Here is a 25608-nt window from a genome sequence, read left to right on the forward strand (position 1 = left end):
GACTTGTGTTACAGTTCCGAGCAGTGTCTGCGGTTCCTATCACTGGATTAGGGAGGTCTGGCTGTGTTCATTAAGCTAGTGTATAGAAAAGACCCACTCACACTGGAAACACTTGGAGACGCTCTGGCATTTAGCCCTGTGAGAGGGTGACCTGGCAAGACCATTTTCAGATCTGCCTCCCAGATGGTCACACTCCACTTTTTCTGCCCAAACCTTTGTTCTCCCATCAGCTCTCAAAGCTAACACACCCTGGACATCACCAGTGCCAATCAGTGGAAAGCTAACACACTTGCAAAATGCTCCACGCGTGAATAAAGATTGATCTTACCCCCTTGGAAACAGACTACGTTTCTAAATTTCCCATTTCCACCATGAGACCCTCAAAAAAACAAATCCATTGCCAAATAAAAATATTCTCCTGATATGCATACAGCAAGTCTTATTACAGACCTGGTTTTAGGTTATTCCTTCTCACTGTGTAATATGAGGGAATGACCCCAAATTCCAACCCCCAAATAGTTCCCTTCCCAATCTACTTCATTCCTAAAATTTCATGACTAAAAACTCCTTATGATATTTTAGGTACAGCTATACCCTTTTTACATTAAATTATTCCAAGAGGCAACCCATTAAATCTATTTAATCAGCAAGACTCTCTGGAGAGTTTAGCCAGTCTTATTTTGGTTACATCACCAAGAGAATGTAGCCTTGGGGTTATACAGACCTGAGCTGGAAGCCAAGACCCTTTCCTAAGACTGTGAACTTGGGCAAGTCATGTCACCTCCAAGAAGCTCAGCTGTGTCACTTACAAAAGAAGAGGAATACCTACCCCTGAGAGGTGAATAAACAAACAGGAAGAGCATACTGAGTGGGGTTTGCCATCCAGACAGGGCTCAGTCATGTGAGTTCCCCTAATTGCAGGCTGGTGGATCAGGGAAAGAGAGGTCAGGACAGATTATCCTCCTCAGGTGGAGGACAGATAAAGAAACAGGGCACATCCTGGGAAGGGCAGCTCCAGGAGGGGGTCACCATATGCTCAAGTACATGTGCGTGTGAGCGTTTGTGTGTGCGCGCGTGTGCATGTTGTTTAATGGCAGCAGTGAGAACAAGGAGAATACCAGTCGCCTGGGAGAGAGGACCGCAGAGCTTAAGTAACAGTTATTAAAAGGAGACAGAAGGCCAGAGGAGTTCCCCAAGGGCTGCCGGTTGCCTCCTCTATTCATCAGCCGACAGGCATCTCTACCCACTGCCTTACCAGTCTCCCTCTAGGTCTGCCCTGACTTGATTACATATCAGGGCCTTGATACTCATTACCTACCTCAAAAGTGACATCTCCAGATTTTTGCCCATGGGATTAATGAGTAATCAGGGTGTATACACAATCTCCACTTTGGTAAAGATCACATTAAACAGTTGCCTCAAATCTGGCTCTTGTAGTGGAGGGGGTATGAGTGCTAGATGAATAGGCAAAGGAAAACATGAACTAATGATCTTGGTGACACAAGTGCCTATTTTTGGGGGGTGAGGATAAGCTTCCCCCAGTCCGACAGACCACTGCTCAGAGAAGAGCCTGTGTTTTTGTGTTCCACATCCACTGGTTGGATTTGCTGTGGCTGAAGACATATTCTTGGGCCCCAAACTGAGACACTTGTTTCCAAGTGATCTGTGAATTTTATTTATGTGGAAGTTCTTATGAAATTGTACTTTCTTCGCAAAGATGAAGCTTACATGGAAGAGATAAACCTGGAAATTTTACAATGCCTGCCCAGAGATCAGATGACACTTACACACACAACACTTACTTGATCCCCTAAGAGTTGGCAAGGATAGTCCCACATCTTAGTTCATTTACCTCCTCTTAAACACAAAGGCATGCAATTGGGAAAGCAAAACTGTGCCCACGAGAAAGAAAGGAAGGCAAGACCCTTTGAAAAGAATAGGCGAGGCCCACTGAGTTAGAGACAAGATTCCACGCTTCCTTACATCCTTACTTCCTCCTATCCTTACCTTAGATGAGCAAATGTCGAAGATGGATCCTAAGGAGTAGTCAAGAAATGAAGTTTAAAAAAGGAAGCTCTAATTCTTGAGTGTCTACGATGCGCTAGGTATTTTACATGCAACAACTCACCCAACATTAGACGTGACAGCACAATGAAGCGGCATTATTTTCTCTACTCTATAAGCCAAAGAAGCAGAGGCTCGGCTTGGTCAAGCTGTCGATGACTAACTAACAGAGCTCATATTCAAATCCAGTTCTGGTGACTCCAAGGCATGAATGGGGGTAGATTCAGGGTGAACTACAGGCTTTGGAGGCCTTCTGTTTACTGGAGGGATGGTCTTAGTTCCAGGTTCAAGAAAGAAGAGGAATCAAAGCTGATAAACCTCTGTATAGCTCAGGTCCTACAGGGTTAAAATGGAGGCAGGAAGGCAGACAGGGTAGAACTCTTCAGAAAAATGAGGCGATGCTTTTTGGGAAACATCACACGGGGTTAGATGGTGAAGCGCTCCGAGGACAGCTATTCAAAATTACTGTGAAGAAGTTCTATCTAGTGCCCATTTTTCAGGGATCTGATAGGAGGGCATGGAAGTAGGGAATGGGGTGAGGGGCAAGGCATGATCTCAGGCTTATTGAAGGATGAGCCTACAGTAAATGGTCCCTGGAACTTGCAGACGACATGTAGCAAGGAGTCTCATGGGCAGCACCTAACCTTCACACCATCTTCAGCCACCACTGGGTTCGGAGGTGGTCAACATCCAACTTAAGGGGAACAAGGAACAGCATTTCATCTCCAGGCTGCCCTGGGCAGGCCAAATGCAAACATGTTACACATGCCATTTTCCAGCCTCCTCTTCTATCCTGCTTTAGGATCTCCTAGGCAAGATCTCAGAAAAGTAAACACAAATGCATCATTTTCAAAAGTCCTGAACAAGAACGGCACCGACCACCAGGGCAGGACAAAAGCAGATTATCATGCAGTATGCTAAAGTATATGTCCCAATATGGACACGGAGCCTTCACAGCTCTTGTCTGATTGAATGCACAAATATGGATTGGAAATGACATGATTACTAATTTTCTGAGAGGAAAAGGGGAAATCCAGTATAATGACTGGGTAAAACGTTAGTAATGAAAGGTAAGTAACCCAGACAGGGAGTTTCCTGAGCAAGCATAACCCGGCAGTTTTTAGCCACACTCCTTTCATGGGGTTCTCTTAAGGTTAGGTTGATAGACATCTGACGTGCTTGACCATCTACTGGAACCGCCTCTCGCCATCTCACCAGGTAGGGACGTCAGCAAAAATCCTTTTCAGCGCAAGTAGCAACCCACTTTCCAAAACAACTCTCCACCCTTTAAACTAAACAAACGACTAAGTAAACCCAGATTAAATACAGCTTTATCAGGACGGAGTTTGAGTAATCTCTGAATCAACAAAATGTGGGGAACGTGTGTACAGAATATCCATTATACAAATGTCAGACCACAAAGTCAAACTCTTTTTCAAGATGCTGTTGAGGACTCCCTAATCTAGCCAATACACGACAGCAAGGGAAGCCCAGAGTTATGCTAGCTTCCACCCAACAGCCTGTTTTTCCTTATGCAAAGATCAGGAAAGCATATATGCCACAGAATTATTTTAGTTGTTTCCTGAAAAGAGTAAGAGAGCCTTTTCCCCTTAGTCTGAATGGAAAGTTCTTTCCCTGAGCTGCTTTAATTGCTAGGGGTTAAGCTTGAACATCACACAACCTGACAATCACAACCCAACTGGCATCATTTGGTGCTTTTTAACTTTGTTGGGTACAAGGCACATAGACCCAGATTAAAAGGGTCATTTACTGTCTGCCAAATGAAATGTTTCAAAGTGAAATGGTTTAACCACATAATTAGGGGGAAAAAGAATTAAAATATTCACTCACAGAATTAAGTATGCTCCCACACTGATCAACACAGCAAAATATAAACACAGTATCTTGAGAGTACACAGTTATTTGGATTGTCACGGGAGTCCTAAAACAGCATCTTCTTGATTTGTATTGAGACACGTGGACTGCTCTTTCGATTTTGCTGTGACAATAGTCCCAGATACTGAAAGCACAAGGCTGAATATGCTTCAGAATCAAATAGAGCTGGGTCAAATACGAGCCTGTTTACTCACCACCAATGTGTGGTTTGGACAACTGTCTTATTTCTGAAACTATCTTACATTCTACAAGATGACTACAGAACCTTCCTCGTATGCTTTTACACAGATATAATAAGGTAACATGTAAAGTCTTTGGCTCTGGCACATCCTACATCCTTAATATTGTTGCTTCCCTCCTCCAACTTTGGGCAAAGGGATCTCACATACATGTCTCTGTAGTTTTAAAATCACGCCTATATGTGATAAGCACACAATAGATACTTCTTGTCATTTATTCAATAACAAACAACGATTATTTATCTTGTGTACTGTCTAACCCAGAAGTTCCCAAGCATTCTTCTTTCATGATTAATGCGGGAGTAATTTTTTATAGCACTCCTAGGCTAAAAGGGATAACCTAAAAGTTCTGTGTACTAATGAGGCCCCAATAACTTAATAAGTATGTCCTACCAATTGGGCAGTTTTTTTTTAAACCTGTACGCATAAATAAAAATAGGATTTTCGTTTCATTGTTAAGTAATCACAAGCACTTACTTCACAACTTCTGACACCCTGGCATTAGAGTGGAAAGGCCCACCCGCATTTCCTGCTCCACACTGCACCACGTGGTACCATTTTATATTATACCAACAGCCGAAACCTCACTTCGCAAAGGTATGACATCACTGAAAAGAATGTCGTGCATTCCAATAGTGAAACTGTGAACTGCCTGGAGTTGATAGTTCACACGATGTCTGAGAGATGTCAGGAATTGATACAGTTCCCTCAGCTACTGGAAAATATTTCCTGGCACTCTTTGGAGTTTGCTGCAATGCCCAGGGTGCCTTGGCTCACTGTCTGGGAAACAAAAGGCTAATCAGCCAGATCAAATCAGATTCTTCTTCTTTGCTACTGTATCACAGAATTATGCATTGGACAACATTACAGGTACATCCGAATAATAACGAGACTTCTTATATCAGAGTTCTGGCTGTATTTCTATTCCATTTTTTCACTCTGAACATTTCACTTATTAAAAGCTAGCCTAGTAGTGTCATCTGGTCACCAGATAAATTCTGCAGCGATGGTTCTGGGAATTCAAACAGATAAACATCTACTTATCTCAGTATCAAATGTTGACTTACCTCGAAAACCATAGAGTGGTGCAAAGTTTACCTGTCGATCTTTCTCATTCATAGGCATTTGTGAGCTGTGGATCAGCTTCCTGGAGGTTCATGTGCGATGAAGGAAGGGCCTCTCCTTGGACATGTGGGAAGAGCTCATCACTGAAGAACTCTGCGTGTTTTCTATCTGACATCTAGAACCCAGGCCCAGGAAGCAGGAGGGCTTGCTGCTGCTCCTATGTAGACTCGACTCTACCTTGTTTTGTAGGCATGCTGAAAGATGATTAAAACCTTGCTCGGGAGAGTGGTAACGTGAGGTAGGGTGGGGCAGCGGGTATATGTCTCGTGTGCTTAACAACGGCTCCCTGAGAGGAAAAACCCTGCTTTGCAGCATTGGCTGGTTTCTAGGTTACAAACCCCCCCACCACAGAGGAGTTAAGGTCACCGAGTTCAGAATCGGGGCATGACACACACCACCAGCTCTGGGTCTCTTCTCATCTATAGCTGCCTGCAGAATGCTCTGAACTGAGGGACACACTTTTTTGCTACAAGGAAGATATGCAAATGTTCAAGTTTATGTTCTCCTAATTGAGGATTTCTCTCAGACGCAAATAAATAAAGTTGGAGGGGAAAAAGGGCTTTGGAGAGAAACTAGGCTAATGTGAAGCATTTTATGCAGGGGATGGATTCTGGCAAGTCCCTCTGGGTGTGGGGAGACTATCCTGACCTTGCTGGCTGAGACTTCCAGCTCAGGAAAATCAACTCAACAGGTATTCATCAGGCAGCCACCAGGGGCCCGATATTTATAGTAGTAGTAGTAGTAGTAGTAGGGTCCCAGGAGAAGACAGTGTAGACTCTGTACTAACAATGTCACTGGGGAAGGGTGAGCAAACCTGCCTCCAGTCTCTTCTCACTGCAACTTGAGAGGACATCGAGTAACACGGTCTTCCCCAGGGCACCCTCGAAAGAGACCACCAGGGTCCACGGTTTCTACCGCTGGACACATTTATGGGCCCTATGTGCCTATTTGGCAAGAAACTTTACATAAACGCCTTCTGGAATCATTCTGCCCAGGGGGAGTCAGCAGCCTCAGAGTCCTGTGCACGCACTTTGCCTCGGACCTCCTCGGTTTCTCTAGGCCCCAGGCACATGATCTGGTACTGATTTTCAAAACTCTGCTTCATTTTGAAGTTCATTTGGCAAACTACTATATTCCACCAACTCTTTCCTCCAAGTGCTGTGCAACTGGAGGTGGCAAATTCAGAGACTCACCACTAAGAAGGTACCATGCTATCCCAACATGTTCACAGATGAGGACACACAGAAGTACATAAATAGCAATACAGTAGTTATGACAAGGAGACTGCCTTCCCAGGGACCCTAAATTTAGAATTATGCAAAATACAAGGCCAGTCGAAAAGTTCACATAACAGAGATTTTAAATGAGGCAGCAGTGAGTAGAGTATCTTCTAACATGTTAAAATTTCCATGGCAAACTCCTGTTACGAAATGCTTTGCTGTTGGGGCACCTGGGTGGCTCCATCGGTTAAGCTTCCAACTCTTGATTTTGGCTCAGGTCATGATTTCACAGTTTCATGGGTTCGAGCCCTGTTGTCGGGCTCTGCACTGACAGTGCAGAACCTGATTGGGATTCTCTCCCCTCTCCTCCCCCCAGCTCTCTCTGTCTCAAAAATAAATAGATAAATTAAAAAAAAATTTTTTTTTTTTAATTTTTAAAAATGCTTTGCTGTCCCATTGATTTGTTAAGCCTGCAGGGATACATTTTGCATTCTTATATAGTGATATATAAAGTATCTTGTTTGCTTTGAAAAATGAAAGGTCAATAACAACAATCCCTGGGCTGCTATGATTTCCCTATTATTTATATTGAGTGTCTACTAATTCTGAACCTTAAGCTCAATGTTCGGTGCAGCATTTGTTTCGCCCTGAGGGGTTGCACAGTCCTTACAAGGCATCCGTTCTTTGTAATGTTTCAAATACCACATAACCATCGAAAGAGAGCTGAAACAAGGTAACCATAATGTCATTGCCACATTTACCCTTCCCCAGATTTATCCCGGCTGTTACTGAAGGCCTTCTCTCTTACTAGGTTGATGTTTAGGATTTGGAGGTCCTCACTGGGAGAGAACAGAGCTTCAGAAACATAGTATGTGGAGTAAGAGGAGTCTTTTCCTTAAATATTTATTTGCATGGGGGCTGAGAACCTTCTTCGGGATGAAAATCAAGCATCACCATGGGAGAATTCAGCAGGGCCAATCAGACCGAGCCACAAGGCTGAGAGTCCGGGGGGAAGATGTTCAGATAGGCTAGATGTTCTCTTCCATTATGCTAGCTGGAGTTTCAACGCATCCAGTCCTCATCTTCCAGGGGCTGTATACACCTCAGGGAGAAAGGGCTGTACATATAAACTGAAAAGCCTCCCTCATCAAATTCTGGAGTACCTTCAGGTTCTAACTACTTTACTAAGGTGAAACCTTCCTAAATGAGTCCAGAGACAGAAAACACTTTTCCTCACTTCAACATAGGCTACTGCTCTGTCCTGGTAATGAAAGATATGAGAGGGTTGGTGGCTAGAGCCAGAAATCAATCATGAGAAGAGGCAGAAGTCCGTAACTAATAGTTAATAATAATAATAATAATAATAATATAAGCGTGGCATGCTTTGGGGCCAATATTGATGGCCCCAGTGGAACTCAGAATAGCAAGCAGAATCCAGCGGTGAGTTAGCCCAGACTAATTCCTAACCAGATATAAAACTCTACCTTGGCAACTCAAAGTGACACTGAGTTTGGAATGAGCTTTATAAGGGGCTGTGTTACCTACATTAATAGGTAAGGGTCGAGGCTCTGGTCTTAATATCAATGAGACTTACTTATACCCACGGGCTGGAAAGGCTTGGAAACATTTGGGTTACGGAAGCTTAAATCAGCCCCTACTCTTCTTTTAACTAATAAGCAGTCTTAGCTGTGTTATCCTCTCTGATCTTGGGCCACTTCTCTGAGCCACTGTGCAACCAGATTCTCTGAAAGTTGAGGAGAAGAGTAAATTCACTGGTTTGCTCCAGATAAGCCTGAGATTCCTTACTTTGCATAGGTATGTGAGTGCAAAGCACCATGATGAAAAAACAGAATTCGAAAGACACATCCAAGACAGCTCGTTAGATCGACTTTTTTTTTTTCTCTGTGTATCTGGTTTTTGGGGTTTTGTTTTGTTTAAAAACAGGGACCACTATGCTTTCTTGTAAGTGACAAATGCTCTATAAGGTATTCAATGGTTAATTAAGACACCAGTGTCATTGCTCAGCCCTTTTGTGTTTCGTAGAAAGCAGTTGCTAAACAGATGAAAGTAGGTCTGAGGCAAGCGGTAGCATAACTATTATTTCAATTAATAAATAGCTCTAAAAGTGAAGGAAGTGATAAGGGCCTCAAGAGTGTCTGAATCTGCCCTGGTTCTGTCAGGAAAATTAAACAGAGCACTAGTGATTGCCATTGCTTCTGTTTAAGGGATGCAAGCAAGTCGGGTCACCTGTACGGAGCAGGTTAGAGTCTGCCCGGTTCCTGGGGCACCCCCTAGTGACACATGCGGATAATACCCTGGCACAGCCCACTTCACTGCAAGGGGAAGAAACTGTGCCAAGTTCACCTCTTTTTCTTCCACCGGCATCCTCTCCTCCAGTCTCCCCCTCCCCTGCCTTCCACCAAAGAAGCCCTAAAATGTATTTTCAGACAAATATCAGGGAAGCATTTATAAATATTTCAGAGGCGTTTCATAAATAAATAAGCAAATCTACAAAAAGACTTCCCTCTTTTAATGAGATCTTGGCTGTGGTATATGCCTTTTATTTGAGCATCATTAAAACCAGTTGGGGAGATTTTTATACTGGACTCTCTTTGGGCGGGGGGGGGGGGTCAGAATATATGAAAAAGCCTGCTATGCATCTCCAAAACATGTAGCCGTGTCCCTGACAGATTAGGCAGCTCGAGCACGAGGGAATAGCTTTTACTCTTTTTAAAGTAAATACTAATCAATAGCAACCGTACCGACAAAAACCCTCTTGCCGTCTAATTGCACCACAGCTACTCATAGACCCCAACAGAATTTTCCCCTGGATGTAACAAAATTAACTACCAGGGGCAGAGCTAGTGAGTTATCACCATGTCTCTATTCAAATGTAATTAACACAACCCCCCAACTGCCACATGTACCATTAAAGCACCATTTGTATTTATAATTTCCAAACAGGGTCTGAAGGTCACACCCACATCAATCTTTTCAACACACTCGTCTGCACGGGAAATCAAACTGGCGGGGAGGTGGTCCTAGCAATTATAGGAAATCTCTCCCTCTCTGAAATCTTGTTTGTAGTTCCTCTTCTGGAGCTTAATGCCCTCTGCAGTCTCTTTGGCCACGTCAGAAATAGCCAGACTGTATCAGAGGCAAACGAGTGATTTAAGCTGACTTAGCAAACAAACCTAGTACCCAGTTCTGGGCTGATCCAGCTGCTAGATACGTAGGAATCTTAACAGGTTGGGATGAATACTATGGCCGTTTTAGTTAATAACTAATATTTTTATCACACATTAGGATTTGTGTTAGGACTTTTACCTACATTTTTCTAACTCATTATTATAGTTGGCAATTACAATAATAGCAGTGGCCATTTATTGAGCACATGGGCTGAAGAGTTTTACATATATATTTTATCATTTAGTCTTTACAATAACTTTGTGAGTTAGGTATTATTACCCCTATTTTAAAATTAAGGAAACAGAGGCTCAGAGAGAGTAAGTGACCCAAGTGCTCCAAGCGCTGAATGAAGGAGCATCCAGATTTGAACCCATTTGTCTGACTCTAAAGCTCATTCTGGACCACTTAGCACTTGGGGAGGGAAGTAACATCAACCATCAGCATCAGCTTCATCTGCGTTTTACACAAGTGGTAAACAAGGTACAGAGAGGGAGAGCAACTTGCTTAGGGCTGCCCAGCACATAAGAGTTGGGAAGAAGCTATAAGAGGCAGTCACAGGGAGGTGTTACTGGCATCTCTACTCCCTACTCCCTACATGTACATAATGCCACTCTGTCTTCTTCTTCCTTTTTTTTTTTTTTTTTTTTTTGTCGTCTGTCTTCTTCAAGGAACACTGAAAGGAGCAATAGAAGGGTCCAGAGACATAGTCCATGAACCTGTACAAGACACCTGCTGGGTGATGTTCAGCCAGCGACATCCCCTCTGTGGACTCAGGGACCTCAACTACATAACAATGAGTGAGATAAAGTATCTCTTAAGTCCATTTCAGATCTAACATTTTTAGGCTAGTTGTGAATTCTTTAAGCTACAAGAGACTGTATGTAGAAATCTAACAGAGCATTACTTTCTTACACTTGGCCTGTAATGTCCCTGTTAGAACCCAGATAATCATGTTGTCACACAGCCATCACTTTATAAAAGCAGCGATGAGCTGAGAATGCCCAGAGATAGCTTTCTTTCAGGAACCATCAGCCACCCCAGGAGCCAACAGGTAAAGATAGCATATGCTACACTCCATCTAGTTCCCATGTGTAATTTGGCAAAGCGGCCCAGTTTATCAAGAGGTGTGTGCAAAGTCACTGAGGTCTGAAACTCCAGTCAGAACTCAAGTACTGTGGGGCACCTGGCTGGCTCAGTCAGTAGGGCATGCAACTCTTGATCTCGGGGTAGTGAGTTTGAGTCCCACATTGGGTGTGGAAGCCTACTTAAAATAAAAAAAAAAAGAATTGTAAAGAACTCCAGTATTGTCACTGTTTAGCAGCAGACTCTGCGGTCATATTTTTGTTCCCAGGTGCATGATCAACCCAGAGGGTGCTTCTACGAGGGCAGTTTCTGGACTTCCTCATTCATAGACTCCCTCATTCTGGCCTCTGAGACTGTGCATGGGGTCTGATTGCTCAGAACTCCCCACCTCCACCAAGAAACACACAGGCCACATGCTCATGTGGTTTCTCCTGCTCGTAGCTCAGCCTGGGCAGGGTTGAGTTTATAGTTGATCCATCTTGGTGAGGCCCCTGTGTCAAGGCCTTTATCAGCCCAGCTCCGAGGGGACACCCGTGCCTGACCTAACCATGTTGTGTTTGTGTGTGTGTGTGTGGGGGGGGGGCAATGAGAGGGGCTAGGGGGACCTTTAGGGTCCAGAGATCCTTGGCATCAATCTATTTCCATTTAAATATGTTTTCCCTTGATTCAGAATGAACCAGGAGAAGCAAAAATACTAATCAAATTGGAATGCAAATATCCAAGACACTTTTCTCTCAGAAATGCCCTATTTCCACACCCCCCCCCCCTTCCATGGTACTAATGTTGTAGAAATAGAAGGCACCTCTGGAGGGACAGGATAATACAAAATTTTTAAATCTGTAGAAAATGAGTACAGGGGTAGGAGGCACTATTAGTGCTACTAAAAATAAGCTCTGGGAAGCTACAATAAATGGAAAAACCAGAAGAGTCATTCCTTTTTTTAAACTGTATTGAAAATCCTGTATGTCCGGGAGCCATTTTCTCCAGAGATTCTAACAATAATACTTTGGATTCAATATTCATTTCTATTCTCTCTCCCATCTTGTTTCCCCCTCCGACCCTCTCCTCACCAGGGCCTCAGTAACACAGGCTGAATATTGAGCTTATTATGCATGTAAGACAGTGTGGTTTTTGCCAACTGAATATTGTGCCAGGTACCACAGCACTGGTGCGATTACACCCTGCTTGCTGCCTGGTATACTAAAGATGGGAATTATTTTCCTTTACTTTGATTTTCTTTTTTACTGAGAGCTCGCAGGTTACCGTAGACCAACAACCCAGTGCTGGAGAGAAAGGATGTCCCCTCAGACTCAGGGATTCTTTCATGAGTACGGCCCAGTATACTGCCCAAACTGTGTTGCCCTCAACGGGTGAACCTCCTTGCCACTGTTACTTCAGGGTGCTGGGAGGTGGATGGGTCTGCTCATGCCACTCGTGTCAGTGCAAGTTGAAACGTGTCCCAAGAAGCCACGTGAGCCCTCGACAGCTTTACTGGACTAGAAAAACAACTGCAAATATTCACACTGCAAGGACACGGGCTCCCAATATTCTAGCTGCTTTGGGTTCTATTCCAGATGCTACGCTGGACACATCTGCCAGCCTTGGGCACGAGACTCCCAGTTGAGCTATTCTGAGCCATCAGGGAATTTCTGGGATTTGAACAAAAGAGCAGAGAGTATCTTGCCAAGGCAAGGTGTTGATGTTTCAGAGACAGGCTCCTTAACACCTAAGTGGGCCAAGAGGAAAAGCCAAAGTTAGCAGAAAACCCAGGATCACAGTTTATTCCTGCCTTTCCATCTCTCACATTGAGCCTTCCCACAATATTTAATCGCAACATGCACCAATAAATGGAGAAAGATGTCCTGTAAGAAAATCTGAAGAAACAGAGACACAGAACATCAATAAAGGGGGAATTTACAAAGCAATCTGTCCACAACCTTCACTTTACACATGAAGAAACTGAGGAATAGAGGCTAAGCAGGGCCCCGACTCTGCATGTGTCAGAGTTGGGGACAAAGCCCCAGCCTGGGCATCCGGCTTCGAATTCAGAGTTCTTACCACCGCCCAGGGCCCTTGTTTTGTTTCTTGTTTGATTCATGGAGCCTCTGGGAAGAGAACAGCCTCTGGTGGGGCAGGAGTGAAAGGCTAAGATTTAGAACACCTCCTTCATTTTTACAAGGCCATCTGGAATGTATTATTATTTTTTCCTTTTTTTTTTTTTTTTTTTTTCAGTCTGGGCATTTCTGTCCCTTAAAAGCATCTAACCCTTCACCGTGGAGGTGATGCAGAAATCTGCCAATAAAGTAAGCCTGAAAGCCCTTTGCTTCCTGCAGAAAAATCTATATGTGCCCTTCAGCCTTATAATTGAGTTGCAAAGGGGAAAAATAAAATTGTTTCCTAGCTGTGTGGAGCCATTCCACCCAACATGCCAATAAAAAGCAAGTGGTGTTTTTGTCCATGGGATGTCCGGGTTCAGAGTCAGATCTATGAAGCTAAACAAGGGCTAGGTTATTACCAACAAACGATTACACTCTGGGTTGTATTGAACAGAGAGATATTTGAACTCTTGAGACTAATTGGAAGGGTTCTGAAATGTCAGTGTCGACGTTCCCTGTCTAGATTTCCTGAACCACAGTAGAAACTAACCCCGAACTTGAAAATGTTGCCTCCCACAGAGCCACATGTTTCTATCAGGAGATGCAAATATTAATCCTGGGCAGGCAGATCACTTAGCTACCAGTGTGCCTTTCTATGCCATTGAGTAGACAGATAATAACCATCTGCATTATCTTTTTCTTGAAACTTACTGGGAAGGTCGAGTGAATAATAATACTCTCGTTTGTAGAGTACTTCAGCTTGTAAAAACCCCTTCCTTCAGTCAATCTGAATTACTAGCTGTAGTATCCGTGAGCAGAGGAGTATCACCTGCCTCAAACCAACCCTGTGTGGCTGGGGATGACAGTCCCATTTTGGAGATGAGCGGAAGGAGGTTCAGAGCACTGGTTAAGTGGATCATCTACATTCATACAGCTAGACAGCAACAGAGAAGGGACAAGCCTAGAATGGCTTTCCACAACCAATTCTCCATGGAATCACAGTGCTTTCTTCTTGGTGAATGCAAGGTGCTTTACAAGGTTGACAAGAGTGACCCTATAATAAGTGACTAAATTTATTCCTACCCTGCCCATCACGTCAATGTTAGGAGGCCATGCTCTTCTCCATGGACATAAATCATCTCTAAGTCTCAGGCTGTCTTTATGACCACAGGGGGCTGTGGAAGCACCTGGCTGTGTCCTACTCACCGATGGACAGAAATATGGAATGGCCGGGCCAGCCTTGTAGCATACCTTCTGCTCCCAAAGCCATTTACGTGGCCAGGTCCAAGAACATCGGACCAACTCAATCTGTGGTCAGACTTGGTTGACTGATTTCATTTGTAGACAAAATGCCAATGGCTGCCTTCCTGTTGTGATTTCCAGATTCTCAGGGGAAGGCATCCCTTCTTCAATTCTATTCTAGCCCTTCCTCTAAGGTTTGAAATCCCGAGTGGGGATTTAAAAATAATCATTCGACAATGAGAGACAAGTTGCAAGGGCCAAAATATTAAAGAATCAATTCAGGGCAATGGATTCATTCACTAGCGAATAGGTAAAATACTAAGCAATTCTTTGGGGGAAAAAGAGAGGAGGGTCTCAGGAAACCAATGCTGGGAAGGCCACAGAGGTGGGAAAGGGGCAGAAGAGGTATGCCAGGAGCCCTGACCACAGTCCTGTGACTGTATTCTTTTGCTTAAGGAAATGCCTGTTAAGTGTTCTACGCTCTAGAGAAGTGCTCTGAGGACCCTTTAATGAATCTGATTTTAAAAAGTTTGAAAGCAGCTTTATTAAGATAAAATTTACACGCCATAAAATCCACTCATTTTAAGTACACAATTTAATGATTTTTAGTAAATTCATATCATAGTACAACCATCATACAATTTAGTTTTAGAAGTTATATTTGGGGGCGCCTGGGTGGCGCAGTCGGTTAAGTGTCCAACTTCAGCCAGGTCACGATCTCGCGGTCCGTGAGTTCGAGCCCCGCGTCAGGCTCTGGGCTGATGGCTCGGAGCCTGGAGGCTGTTTCCGATTCTGTGTCTCCCTCTCTCTGCCCCTCCCCCGTTCATGCTCTGTCTCTCTCTCTCCCAAAAATAAATAAAAAACGTTGAAAAAAAAAAAAAGAAGTTATATTTGAAGAAATAATACTCTGAAAAGGTAATGTTTGCTCATAACAGCACTTTATAGGATTTCTTCTTATCAATATCTGCTTGGATTAGGTTCCACTACAATACTGCATAAGGGCAGCCAGGCTTTGGAAGATCTGCCTCCTTTTCCTGGCTTCTAAGTGGCTGCATGCTGGGATGTGGGGGTGAGTTAAGAGCCCAGCCACCCAGTACTCAGACTCCGGTGTTGACAGCAAGGTCCATGGTCACTTCCATAGCCTTCATGACCACTACTTGGAAAGTTACAGAGGGCTCCTGGCCACACCTCCAGTTTCCAGAACCAGGAAACCAGGCTATGATCAGCCTCCTACACCCACCTCTCCACGGAAAGCATGAAGGAAATTGGCTAACAACTTGGCATTCCATTTGGGTTGGCCAAGCCCCCTTAATGTTTTTGCACTTCTTAGCGACTGTCAGCACAACACCCCTCCCACACCCACTGACTGCCATGTGACAGGCTACTCTGTCCCTTATCTCAGTGCACCAAACGACTTACCTCATTCTAGGGCTTTCTGTTTCACTGTGAGTCAAGTGGAAGACAGAAAGGCAGCCCTATTTTATTTAAAGCAAACGTTAGAACAAAGACTCTGCTGTGCATTGCTGGCATTTGTTAGTAGCAGACACGGGTAAAGAAGGGTATGAACAAATATTTGGTTGAGTGTAGAACACACTTAAACACTATGGATTTACTGTTTAGGGTCAAAGTAACAATTGTGAAGTTAGAGTCTATTAAAGAGTCTGAAGAAATTATGTATACGCCTTTACACATGCTGTTCTCTCTTTTGAAAACCCCCTTTCCTCCTTTTGTCTGCCCTTCCATGTCGGAGCTCTCCAAACCCAAACAAACTGACCATTCCTTTGTTCTGTGGCATTCCATCCTATGGAACTTAGTCTGGAGGACCGGGTCTTTCTGTTTTATGTCTGTATCCCTTCCACACTGCAAGTCTTGTAGGAAGGGGACTGTATTGCATTCTTCTTTGTAACCCTGACGTCTAAAACCCCATCTAGCACAGAGAGGACGCCCAAGAGATGATCTGTGCTCAATCAACGAGGAAAGGACCACGAAGGTAAAGAGGGGCTCATGCGCAGAACAAATATCTTCTTCTGCAGGCAGCTGTGCTAATTTGCCAGACTCTACATGGCCAGGGAGTGATTTGTGACAATCTGTTGAATTAAGAAATTGTTTTGGGCTCAAGAAGCACCAAATGTAAACTGCAATGTTGGATTCCAAGAGAAAGGGCTGGAGGCTATGGGGAAGGGGCTTTCCCAAGTATGTGCCCATGGAGAAGGCTGGGGGAAGGCAGCTCCCAGTGAAAAAGAAGAAATTCGTATGTAATTCCACAGCCATGCTTTCTGAGGCTAGGCAACCCCTCCTTCTCACAAACATCTACCCTCAGAACTGGATCCACAACAAGGAATGCAAATGTGTGCTTTCAACTTGTGGTTTATGAAAAAGCCTGCACAATTTTGTCGAGCATGTCCACTGTTGTATCCCCAACGCTTAACACGGTACTCAGAACACAGTAAGCACTTAGTAAATACTTGTGACGTGAATGAATATTTCAGGGTCTAGCTGGCTTCTTTCACCAGAAAATATGTTATTTTGTACTCCTGTGCTCTAAAACACAAATTTCCTGAAATGAATTTCCCATGGAACATCTCACTTGTCCAGGAAGCCATCCATGAACGTGATTAACAAGTAGAAAATAAGGTAAATCCATGGGAACCCAGGCCTGGGGATTCCATCATTTAAAAAAATAAGTAAAGACTCAACATCTCAGGCATCCTAAAGTGATAATCCACCTTCTGGCTGACCCCAGAAATGTCAGGGGACTCTGGGGGCTGGTGGGCCATCCACGAAGAAGCAGCAATGGTGGAGAGAGAAGGGAACTAAGGTTTCTTTGGTACCTGCTCTGAGCCAGGTACCAGGCCAAGTACTTCAATCTCTCATTTCAGTTCTGACAAGGGAATTGGCCATGACAAATGTGACTTTACAATTAAGGAGGAGAGGATCAGAAAAACTGTGTATGATACCCAAGGGCACCCAGCTAGTAAGTGGCCATGCCAGAAACTGAATACAGATCTAAGCCTGGAGACCGAACTCTCTCCAGTCCACATCACTGGCCCCTATTATTCCTCTGGTTTTGGAGTCCCACAGGGGAGAGATTAGTCTTTACTCATTTCTGCAGCCTGCTCTCCTTAGTGTGGCCCAGAAGCACCACCAATAAGTGTTCCCTAAGCTGCATTCCAGATCACAAGCATTGTCACTTCTTTACCAATAAGCAGTCTGACTACAGCCTGGATACCACCCAAGGGAGGGCACATACCTACAAACTGTTGGCCCCAGAGGAAGTACCCAGGCAGCACTGATTTCACTGATAGAGCATGCGCTTCTCTGAAGACCCTTGCGATTCAACCTTAGCAGCAATAATCCCAGGGGCTTAGAGAAGGCCTTCTGGAGCTTTGATTAGCAGCATTTAAAGTCTCCTCCCTCTGTCTACCTTAGCTGTCTAGCCCAGCTGATGCACAGTCTCCCAGGTTTGTGCCCCAGTCTTCCTTTGTTCAACATTCGAGAACGGTTTTGAGTGGCAGGTATGGTCTTATGTAAAGGTTGCAAGAGATGAGCATCAGGAAGTCCAGGTTCTAGCCTGTACTTTATCCTCTGGGTAACGTACAGCCACAGAGGGCTGGTTCTTGAGCAAATCACTGTTCCTCCCTGGTCCTTATTTCCTCATCTGTAAGTTGTAAAGACTTGACAGATTATTTCTAAGTACGACAGAACTTTCTATGATGATGTAAATGCTCTATTTTCTACATTGCCCAATACAGTAGTGACTAACCATAAAAGGCTACTAAGTACTTGAAATGTGGTTAGTGTGACTGAGGAGTAATTGAATTTTTAATCTTACATGATTTTAGTTAATTTAGATTTAAATGTTAACAGCCACTAGTGGTTTCTGTATTAGAGAGCCAAGGCAGGAAACTTCAGTTCTAAGAAGCTAAAAAGGAAGCAGTGTAAGGTAGGATTAAGAGTTCCAGCTCTCAAGGATGTGGGTTCAAATCCCATTCTGCCACTCACTAGCTAGGAGGCCAAACCCAAGACCTTTACCCTCCTCAAGCCTGTTTCCTTTTCTAAAAATTGAAAATTAACACAATAAGGCCTACCACACAAATGTGCTGAGATAAGTGGCAGAGATAAAGCTCTTAGGGTCTTGTCTGTCACGTGAAGGCTCCCTACAGGAAGGGAGGGGGAGTTTCTTTGATTAATCCATTATTTCATTCACCAACACTTCACTTAAAACTGAGTGGAAGGAGAGAGGTTTAAAATCCACTGGGTGGGGCCCTGGGGAGGGAGGGTGCCCAGGAGAGAGGGGTGAGGGAAGGAAAGGCAGTTTTGCCTACATTTTTCCCAGGGCCGTCCCTGCATGTGTCTTTGATTGGGTCAAATTACACAAGATCTAGCTAGATATTCAGATTCCCTCAGATGCATCTGTGTTGTGCAATCCCCCTGGCCTTGGAAAGGAACAGATCTTACTGGCCAGGGATTTGACAGGAGGCATCACCACTGAGATATACAGATCAAGAGAAACGAGGGAAGGGTCCTTGACATTCTACAACAAATGCACAGATAGCCTGAAACATCAGGAAGGCACTTTCTGCACTGGTCAGCTGATATTTTCTAGTTAGAATAATTAAACAGAGAACCACCCACCAGGTTAAAAGAGAGAGCAGTTAATGAGAAAGCCAGTCCCCAGCTCCTTTTGCCCCCAAAGATGCCAACTCTGAACAGTTCACCTCAGCTCCCTCTTTGTAAACGGCTTCCTCCCACCCCACCCCAGAAATCACTGGAATCACCTGGAAGGTATTTTGTTCAAAAATCCCAATGCCCAGGCTACATAAGCCACATACAATTAAATCAGAAATGGTGAGGATGGCAGCCAGGTGCCAGGGATTTTTAAAATCTTCCGGATGGGGGCGCCTGGGTGGCTCAGTTGGTTAAGCGTCCGACTTCGGCTCAGGTCACGATCTCATGGTCAGTGAGTTCGAGCCCCGCGTCGGGCTCTGGGCTGACTGCTCAGAGCCTGGAGCCTGTTTCAGATTCTGTGTCTCCCTCTCTCTCTGACCCTCCCCCATTCATGCTTTGTCTCTCTCTGTCTCAAAAATAAATAAACGTTAAAAAAAACATTAAATTAAAATCTTCCGGATGATTCTAACGCGCACCTATGTTTGAGAACCGCGTGTCTAGAGGGAACAATCGGGGGAGAAGCTCAGGAGTTAACCGCACCGGGGGTCCTGGTCTGTATCACACGCTCTGGGCCTAATCAGACTACGCTCACATTTCACGTTTCACTTAGCACACTCTGCTTCTCGCGACTAGAATATTCTCAACCAACATCCTCTTTAATAAAGTCTAATTTGGGCTGTTTCCACATTGTTAGTGTTGACAGGGAAATTCCCCACTGACTTGGTGATGGGCAGGGGGGTGGTGCTTTAAAATCAAGCCTTGAAGCAGGTTCATCTGAAGCTAGCCGAAAGCCATCAGCAGAAGTGCTGTTTCTACAACTTCTGCACACTGCCACCTGGTGGGAGCTGGTCCCAACTCGGCCTCTGCTCCTCATCCTTGGGCTCCTGTCCCCGCCCCCAAATAGGGGTAATTTAGGAAAATGTCATGCATTTTCAATCCAATTTGCTGGTACCTTCCACAGTGATCAGACCTCCTTCTCTTTTTCCCTCCCATCTGGTTAATATAATTATTGCTTTCACATGGTGAAGCCATTTTATGTAATAGCTTTGTTTGTTACTATGGTTACAAGTTTAGCAGTACTTTGGAATATAAATCTATCATCCCCAAGAGTAGCTTTCTATTTGTCAAGGTGCAGCCCTTATGCACATCAAAAAGCAAGATGAGCAGCGGCATTAGTTTTCCGTCTTAAGGAAAGTGGCCTTTCTTGGTCTAATTCTATCTGAAAGTGCTCCGAGCCTCTTGTAGACACTCCTTGGAAATCGCTGGGTGCTGTCCCACTTTCTCCCTCCTGGGGTTTTCCTGCCTGAGTGAGGCACCCACAAGGAGAGCTATCTGGGAGAAAGTCAGAAAAGTTAGCTGTGGGGCAGCTCTGGCTGCCCGGTCAGAGCCCTCCTGTTGCACAACTGGAGCTGTTACTAGACTATTTACTCTCGGCTGATTATTTCCCCGCTAAAGGCAAGGGCTGAGAACATAATCTCTTGGGAGTTAAATTTCTTTGGGTGTAATCCTTTCCTCTCATGCATCTGAAGCATCACCCCTTATTTCCTGATGGAAATGGGAGTTCTAATCTCGCTTTAGAAAATGGCAAAAGTTCACAGCCGAGTTCAATCTGCCACCCTCAACTGACAAAGCGTGACAGTGTCTGTGCCGTGACGGTGTTTCACAACCAAGTGAATCAGACCCAGACCTCAGAGTACAGAAGCCGAATCGCCTGGGAAGCAGGGCTTCCCTCCCATCCTTGGTCAACGACAACAGCTAACCCTGGAGAGGGCTGGGAGTTTACTGCACCTTCCATGTGCACACCCCATCTAATCCTCCTGCCAACCCCAGGAAGAACTCATCGTCATCAGCACTGGCATCGCTCATTTTACAGAGGAAATTGAGACTCAGGGGGATTAAGTGCTGTCTCCCAGTCATACAGCGAGCCAGGGGCTAACTTGGGATTCATCACCTTTGGTCTCCAAGTTATGTTTTCGTTCCAGGGAGCACCCCCTCACTTTCCACATTCAAACAGCAGGGACCAGGAAAAGAGAAAGAACGGGCGATACCAATGCCTCCACTAAGGCCTTGATTACATCAAACCCCAACCACCCCCTTCCCTCTTGAGGAGAAAGTTATTGGTTTGGTAGCCCATCGGTAAATTTCCAGTGGCTACTAATTAACGAGCCATGTCATTCAAATTTATAATCACAGAGCAGGAACGTACTTATTTACACCACTCACATGGCAGGGTAATTGGCAGTTATGTAATTTCATGGTAATTATGATTGGAATTGCCAGGTAGAAACTAGGCACTTTGGAGGTGTGTGTTTACCAACAACTGGCTACCTTGGAATTACCCATTAATGACATGATGGGCTGTGGCCTTGTAAGAAAGGTTATTAAGGTAAGGGACTTTATCTTTTGATTCCTCATTCACAGAAAAAGCAGGAAGCTTGGAGACACCAGGAATACATATATTTTTTTAATTTCTTCTTCTGGCAGCACAGGATGCCATTGTGCAGGTTCGTCCTGTTTCTGGGCAGGTCTGGGGTGCCCCGGTGACAGGGAGGGGGCCGAAAGACACACATGAGCTTTAGCAAAGGGTGTGAGGACCGAGTTCTGCGAGGCTAGTCTGCACAACTGTTGATCCAGGGCACGGGTGGGAATTACCAGCGTGTTGACTATGGAGTGAGGAAACTCGGCTAAGGGGTTATTTGGTCATCGACAGTGTGGGGACCAGGAGAATATTAGTTGTAGAAAGGAGGCCCAAAGGAGGTGGGGTGAGGGATTCCATACACTAGGAACAGGGGTGCTGTGAAAAGGCATGCAGCTCATGTAACACATGTGGGCATGAAACCCCCACCCCACCGAAAACCAATCTGGTACGTAGGCTGATTTTCTGGGCAACAGTGTCCTCCCAGTTCCTTCTTCTACATCCCCTGGAGCCGACTATTCTCTGAAGTTGCTCTTGCTGTTTACTTTCAGGGGATACCCAGCAGACAGGGAAAGAAGAACCCTATGTGATATGATGGGTTCTCAGCTATCCAGGAGCTCCACGCTTGGCACGTGTAGAGTAAGAACATTATTGCCTCTTAGAACTGCAAGGGGTTCCTTGTTGAACAGAGGGGAAACCCAGGGCCCAGAAAGGGGTGAACGTGTGGCCCAAAGTCACACGGCAGGTAAAGATCAGAGGTGGGCCTAGAATGCACGTCCATTACCTCCAAGTCGTTTTCCATAAGGCAACTCCATCAGGAGGGACAAGTTGCCCACGGTCTCAAATTGATAGGAGGCTAATAGAAACAACAGCCAAATGGGAAGTGTTTCTCCATCTACCAGGAAAGGGACTCTGGGATGCTTTTTTTTTTTCTTTGCCTTTTTAAATAATCTTTGCATAGTAACCTTATGCAAAGACTCCTGCAATAGATTCCTTTCAGTGGTCAAGAAAAGGCAGACATTTGCTCTTCCTGACCTGAACTGCCTCCTACTATGAGAATAGGAGACAGTCCCCTCTTCCTCCCCAGCTGCTAGGAGGCTGAGAGCCACATTTTGTGCTCCTTTGTTCAGATTGCCTCAGGCAGGCATTTCCATTATAGTTTTCTTTCCTTCTTGTTTTCTTAAAACCTGCTTTTGCATTAGGTAGATTGTCTTGATCTTTTTGTACCTGTGTTGTTATTATAAAATCTCTGGAAGAAGGTGGGACTATCAGCCAATCGATAAACAAAAACAAATCGTAATCTTAAACCTGAGAGTTCAACCATTCAAGAAATAAAAATCTTACAGGATTTACAGAGACAAGTTGAGAAGGATGCCACAGCGTCCCCGTGCTGTCCACATACACAGTGCAAGGGGAGGAAGGCTCCCATTCAGTGAAAAAGAAGAGTGGACAGAAAAGGCCAGTTTCTTTATCAGCCTTAGTCTAGCCTCAGAAGCACCATCTCGTCCCCCCAACCATTACATCCAGAGAGTCGGAGGCAAAATAAAAAGGCTTCTAGAGACCCTGGAGTGATGCAACCTGGGGAGAGAACTCTAATAACCTGGAACACATTTGATAAGCAGCAAAGAAAGGCAACAGTTAGGGGCCCCTGGGTGGCTCAGTCCGTTGAGTGTCTGAGTCTTGATTTTGGCTCAGGTCATGATCTCATGATCCATGAGTTCGAGCCCTGCATTGGGCTCTGCACTGACAGTGTGGAGCCTGCTTGGGATTCTCTCTCTCTCTCTCTCTCTCTCTCTCTCTCTGTCTCTCTGTCTCTCTGTCTCTCTGTCTCCCCCTCCCTCCCTGTCTGTTCCTCCCCAACTTGTGCTCTCTCTCAAAGTAAATAAACTTAAAATATTTTAAAGAAAGGCAAGTGCCATTTCCTGGATGGCTACAGTGTGGCTGATGCTGTGTGTGGTACCTCTTCCTCTGTGTCTGTCTCATTTCATCGTCCACCTCAAACATACAGCAACAAAAAGGAAAGACATGGTACAGGCATCAACATGGGAGAATGTTAGGGGGAAGAAAACCCATACGTAAATGTATGATTCCATTTATACGAAGTTCAAAATATATGCGAAACTCATCTAAGGTGCTAGAAATCAAGATAGTGGTGACCTCTTCGGAGGGACTGTGACTATCGAGGTCATGAGGTGGCTTTCAGGGATGCTGGTACTAGGCCATTTTGGGGGTCTAGGTTATCTGATGCGGTCATATAAAAATTCGTTGGGTTGTACAACTCTGTTTGTACACATTTCTGTAGATGTTCTACTTCAATCAAAAGTTAAAAAGGTCAGGGTTCAATTCCCAGCCCTGCCACCGACTGTGTGACTTGGAATTCAATTCAGCTTTATATCACAGCTTCTGCATCTGAGCAATCAGCATAATACAACCCACTTATTAGGATATTGTTAGAATATAATAAGACCCTGCATATAAAACATCTAGCCCAGGACCTGACACATGGCAGCTGCACAATATATAGTCATTCAATATTAAAATGTTTTAATATGGAAAAATTTTGAATATACACAAAATTAAAGAGAAAAGTATAGTAAACCCCCATGGACCCATGACCCAGCTTCAAGAATTATCAATCCATGGCCAAACTTGTTTATCTAAACCTGTATCCCCAACTGTTAAAAAAGAGGGCACCTGTTGGGATAAGCACTGGGTGTTGTATGGACACCAATTTGACAATAAATTTCATATTTAAAAAAAAAGTATATTTTACTGCTATGTATATATAAGATGTATCAGTTTGCATCTTTAAGAAATAACTCTTGAAAACCATAATCACAATACTATTATCATTAAAAACTACTGCTATTAACCAAGCTTCCCTGATTACCCCCAAAATGTCCTTATAACTAGTTTGCTCAAATCAAGATCCAGACAAGGAAGATGGATGCATATGTCTTCGTTCATGATTTGTTCAGTCGTTTAACAAACCACAGGGCAATGGGCAGAGAGGCTGTCTGTGTCCTTTGCCACCAGCACAGGATCCTTTGTGGAGAAGGGAAAAGGGTGCAGTCAGGAAGCCTCCTGGAAACACCCAGAGCTTCTGTCTAAAGCACTCTTCTGAATTCTTCAGAACCATCGATGGTCGCTGTCCTGGTCAAAACAAGATCTAACACAATAAAGGACAGACCCTTTAACTCAAACTGTGAACACAAGCGGGAGAGCAGCTACCATCGTCACGTGACATACAAAGGAAACCCTGTGGTGAGTAATTCTGGGAGACACAAAGGCATGGTGTCCAGCCTCAACTGTTTGCATGAACCAAGAGTTCAGAGCTCCTCAAAGGAGCACACTGCCCAGATGAAGGAGGAAAGCTGACCTTCCTCTCTTTCCCCTCTGCTCTTTCATCTCCATCTTTGTTAACTTATCTGTAGCCTGGATGTCTTCCTCTGGGGTCTGAGTAATGGTGGCATCACACACCCAAGAGCAGGGTTTTACCGTGTGCTGACTCCTTTCAAACAGATGGTCTCCTGGGTTCTATGCGTCTCATGTTCCTTCCTTTCAGGCAGGCATCTCAGTGCATTTTATTAAATAACCTGCTAATGTGCTCCTCCAACCAGATTATGAGCACCCTGAGGAAAAGGGCCCTCATTTTATTCATGTGTGGATCCCCCTTCCCCACTCAGTGCCCAGCACCCAGTTGGCCCCAAAGTAAATGTGCGTGGGATAAATTAGTGAATGAGGGTAAACAGAGCCAATGGGGAAAGCCCTGGACTGGGGGGCTGGAGGCCTACAGTCTAGTCTCAACTGTGTTTCTGACCCTTGGGGTGACCTGAAGCAAGCCACTGACTTCCATGGGCTTCCGGCAGCTTCTAGGATCTCTTCCAACTCTTAAAAGAATCCCCAATTCTAGAATGTATTTACTTATGACGGTGCTGTGTTGATCCATCTATTCATTTACACCTAAAAACTAACTGCGAGGCAAAGCGCTGATGCCTTTCGGAACACGCCACAGCAACAAAACTTTGTTTAGCCGGCTACCCTATACCTTATGCGCCTACTATGTTCCCACCACAAGTCACAGTGGCAACGACCTCACCCAGAATGGCCAGAAGGAACCCTCCCATCCAACTCACCCAACAGCATGCTGTGTGCTAGATGCAGTTAAATTGCCCTGGGAGCTGGAGTGAGCAGGGACTAAGAAGGCTGGTCCTACCCTTTCCTCCGTGTCTGACTCTGCTCTGAACAGAGCCGGTGATTGGCCGTGATTCTGTGTGGGCACGGGCACTGTGTTTCAGGGAGCCAGCACAGGTAGAGTCAGCCCACTGGGTGACACTCACCCTGGTACTTGTTCTCCTGCCCCCTGCCAT

The 25608-nt window shown here is 44.7% G+C and overlaps 1 protein-coding gene across 2 annotated transcripts in view; it reads right to left on the reverse strand.

The window, feature by feature from the left end:
* Nucleotides 1-25608, reverse strand: part of RORA (RAR related orphan receptor A) — a 711367-nt gene that overhangs the window by 391384 nt on the left and 294375 nt on the right. Inside the window, exon 1 of one of the 2 annotated variants that reach the window (XM_049611701.1) lies at nt 5267-6714. The exons of the other annotated variant lie outside the window; for it this stretch is intronic. Coding sequence (XP_049467658.1) covers nt 5267-5324 — 58 coding nt within the window. The 5' untranslated portion in view covers nt 5325-6714. Of the gene's footprint in view, nt 1-5266; nt 6715-25608 lie in introns of those variants that run through there. 2 annotated transcript variants of the gene reach the window in all.

This window comes from Panthera uncia (assembly GCF_023721935.1).
Source record: "Panthera uncia isolate 11264 chromosome B3 unlocalized genomic scaffold, Puncia_PCG_1.0 HiC_scaffold_1, whole genome shotgun sequence".
NCBI classification, from domain to species: Eukaryota; Metazoa; Chordata; class Mammalia; order Carnivora; family Felidae; genus Panthera; species Panthera uncia.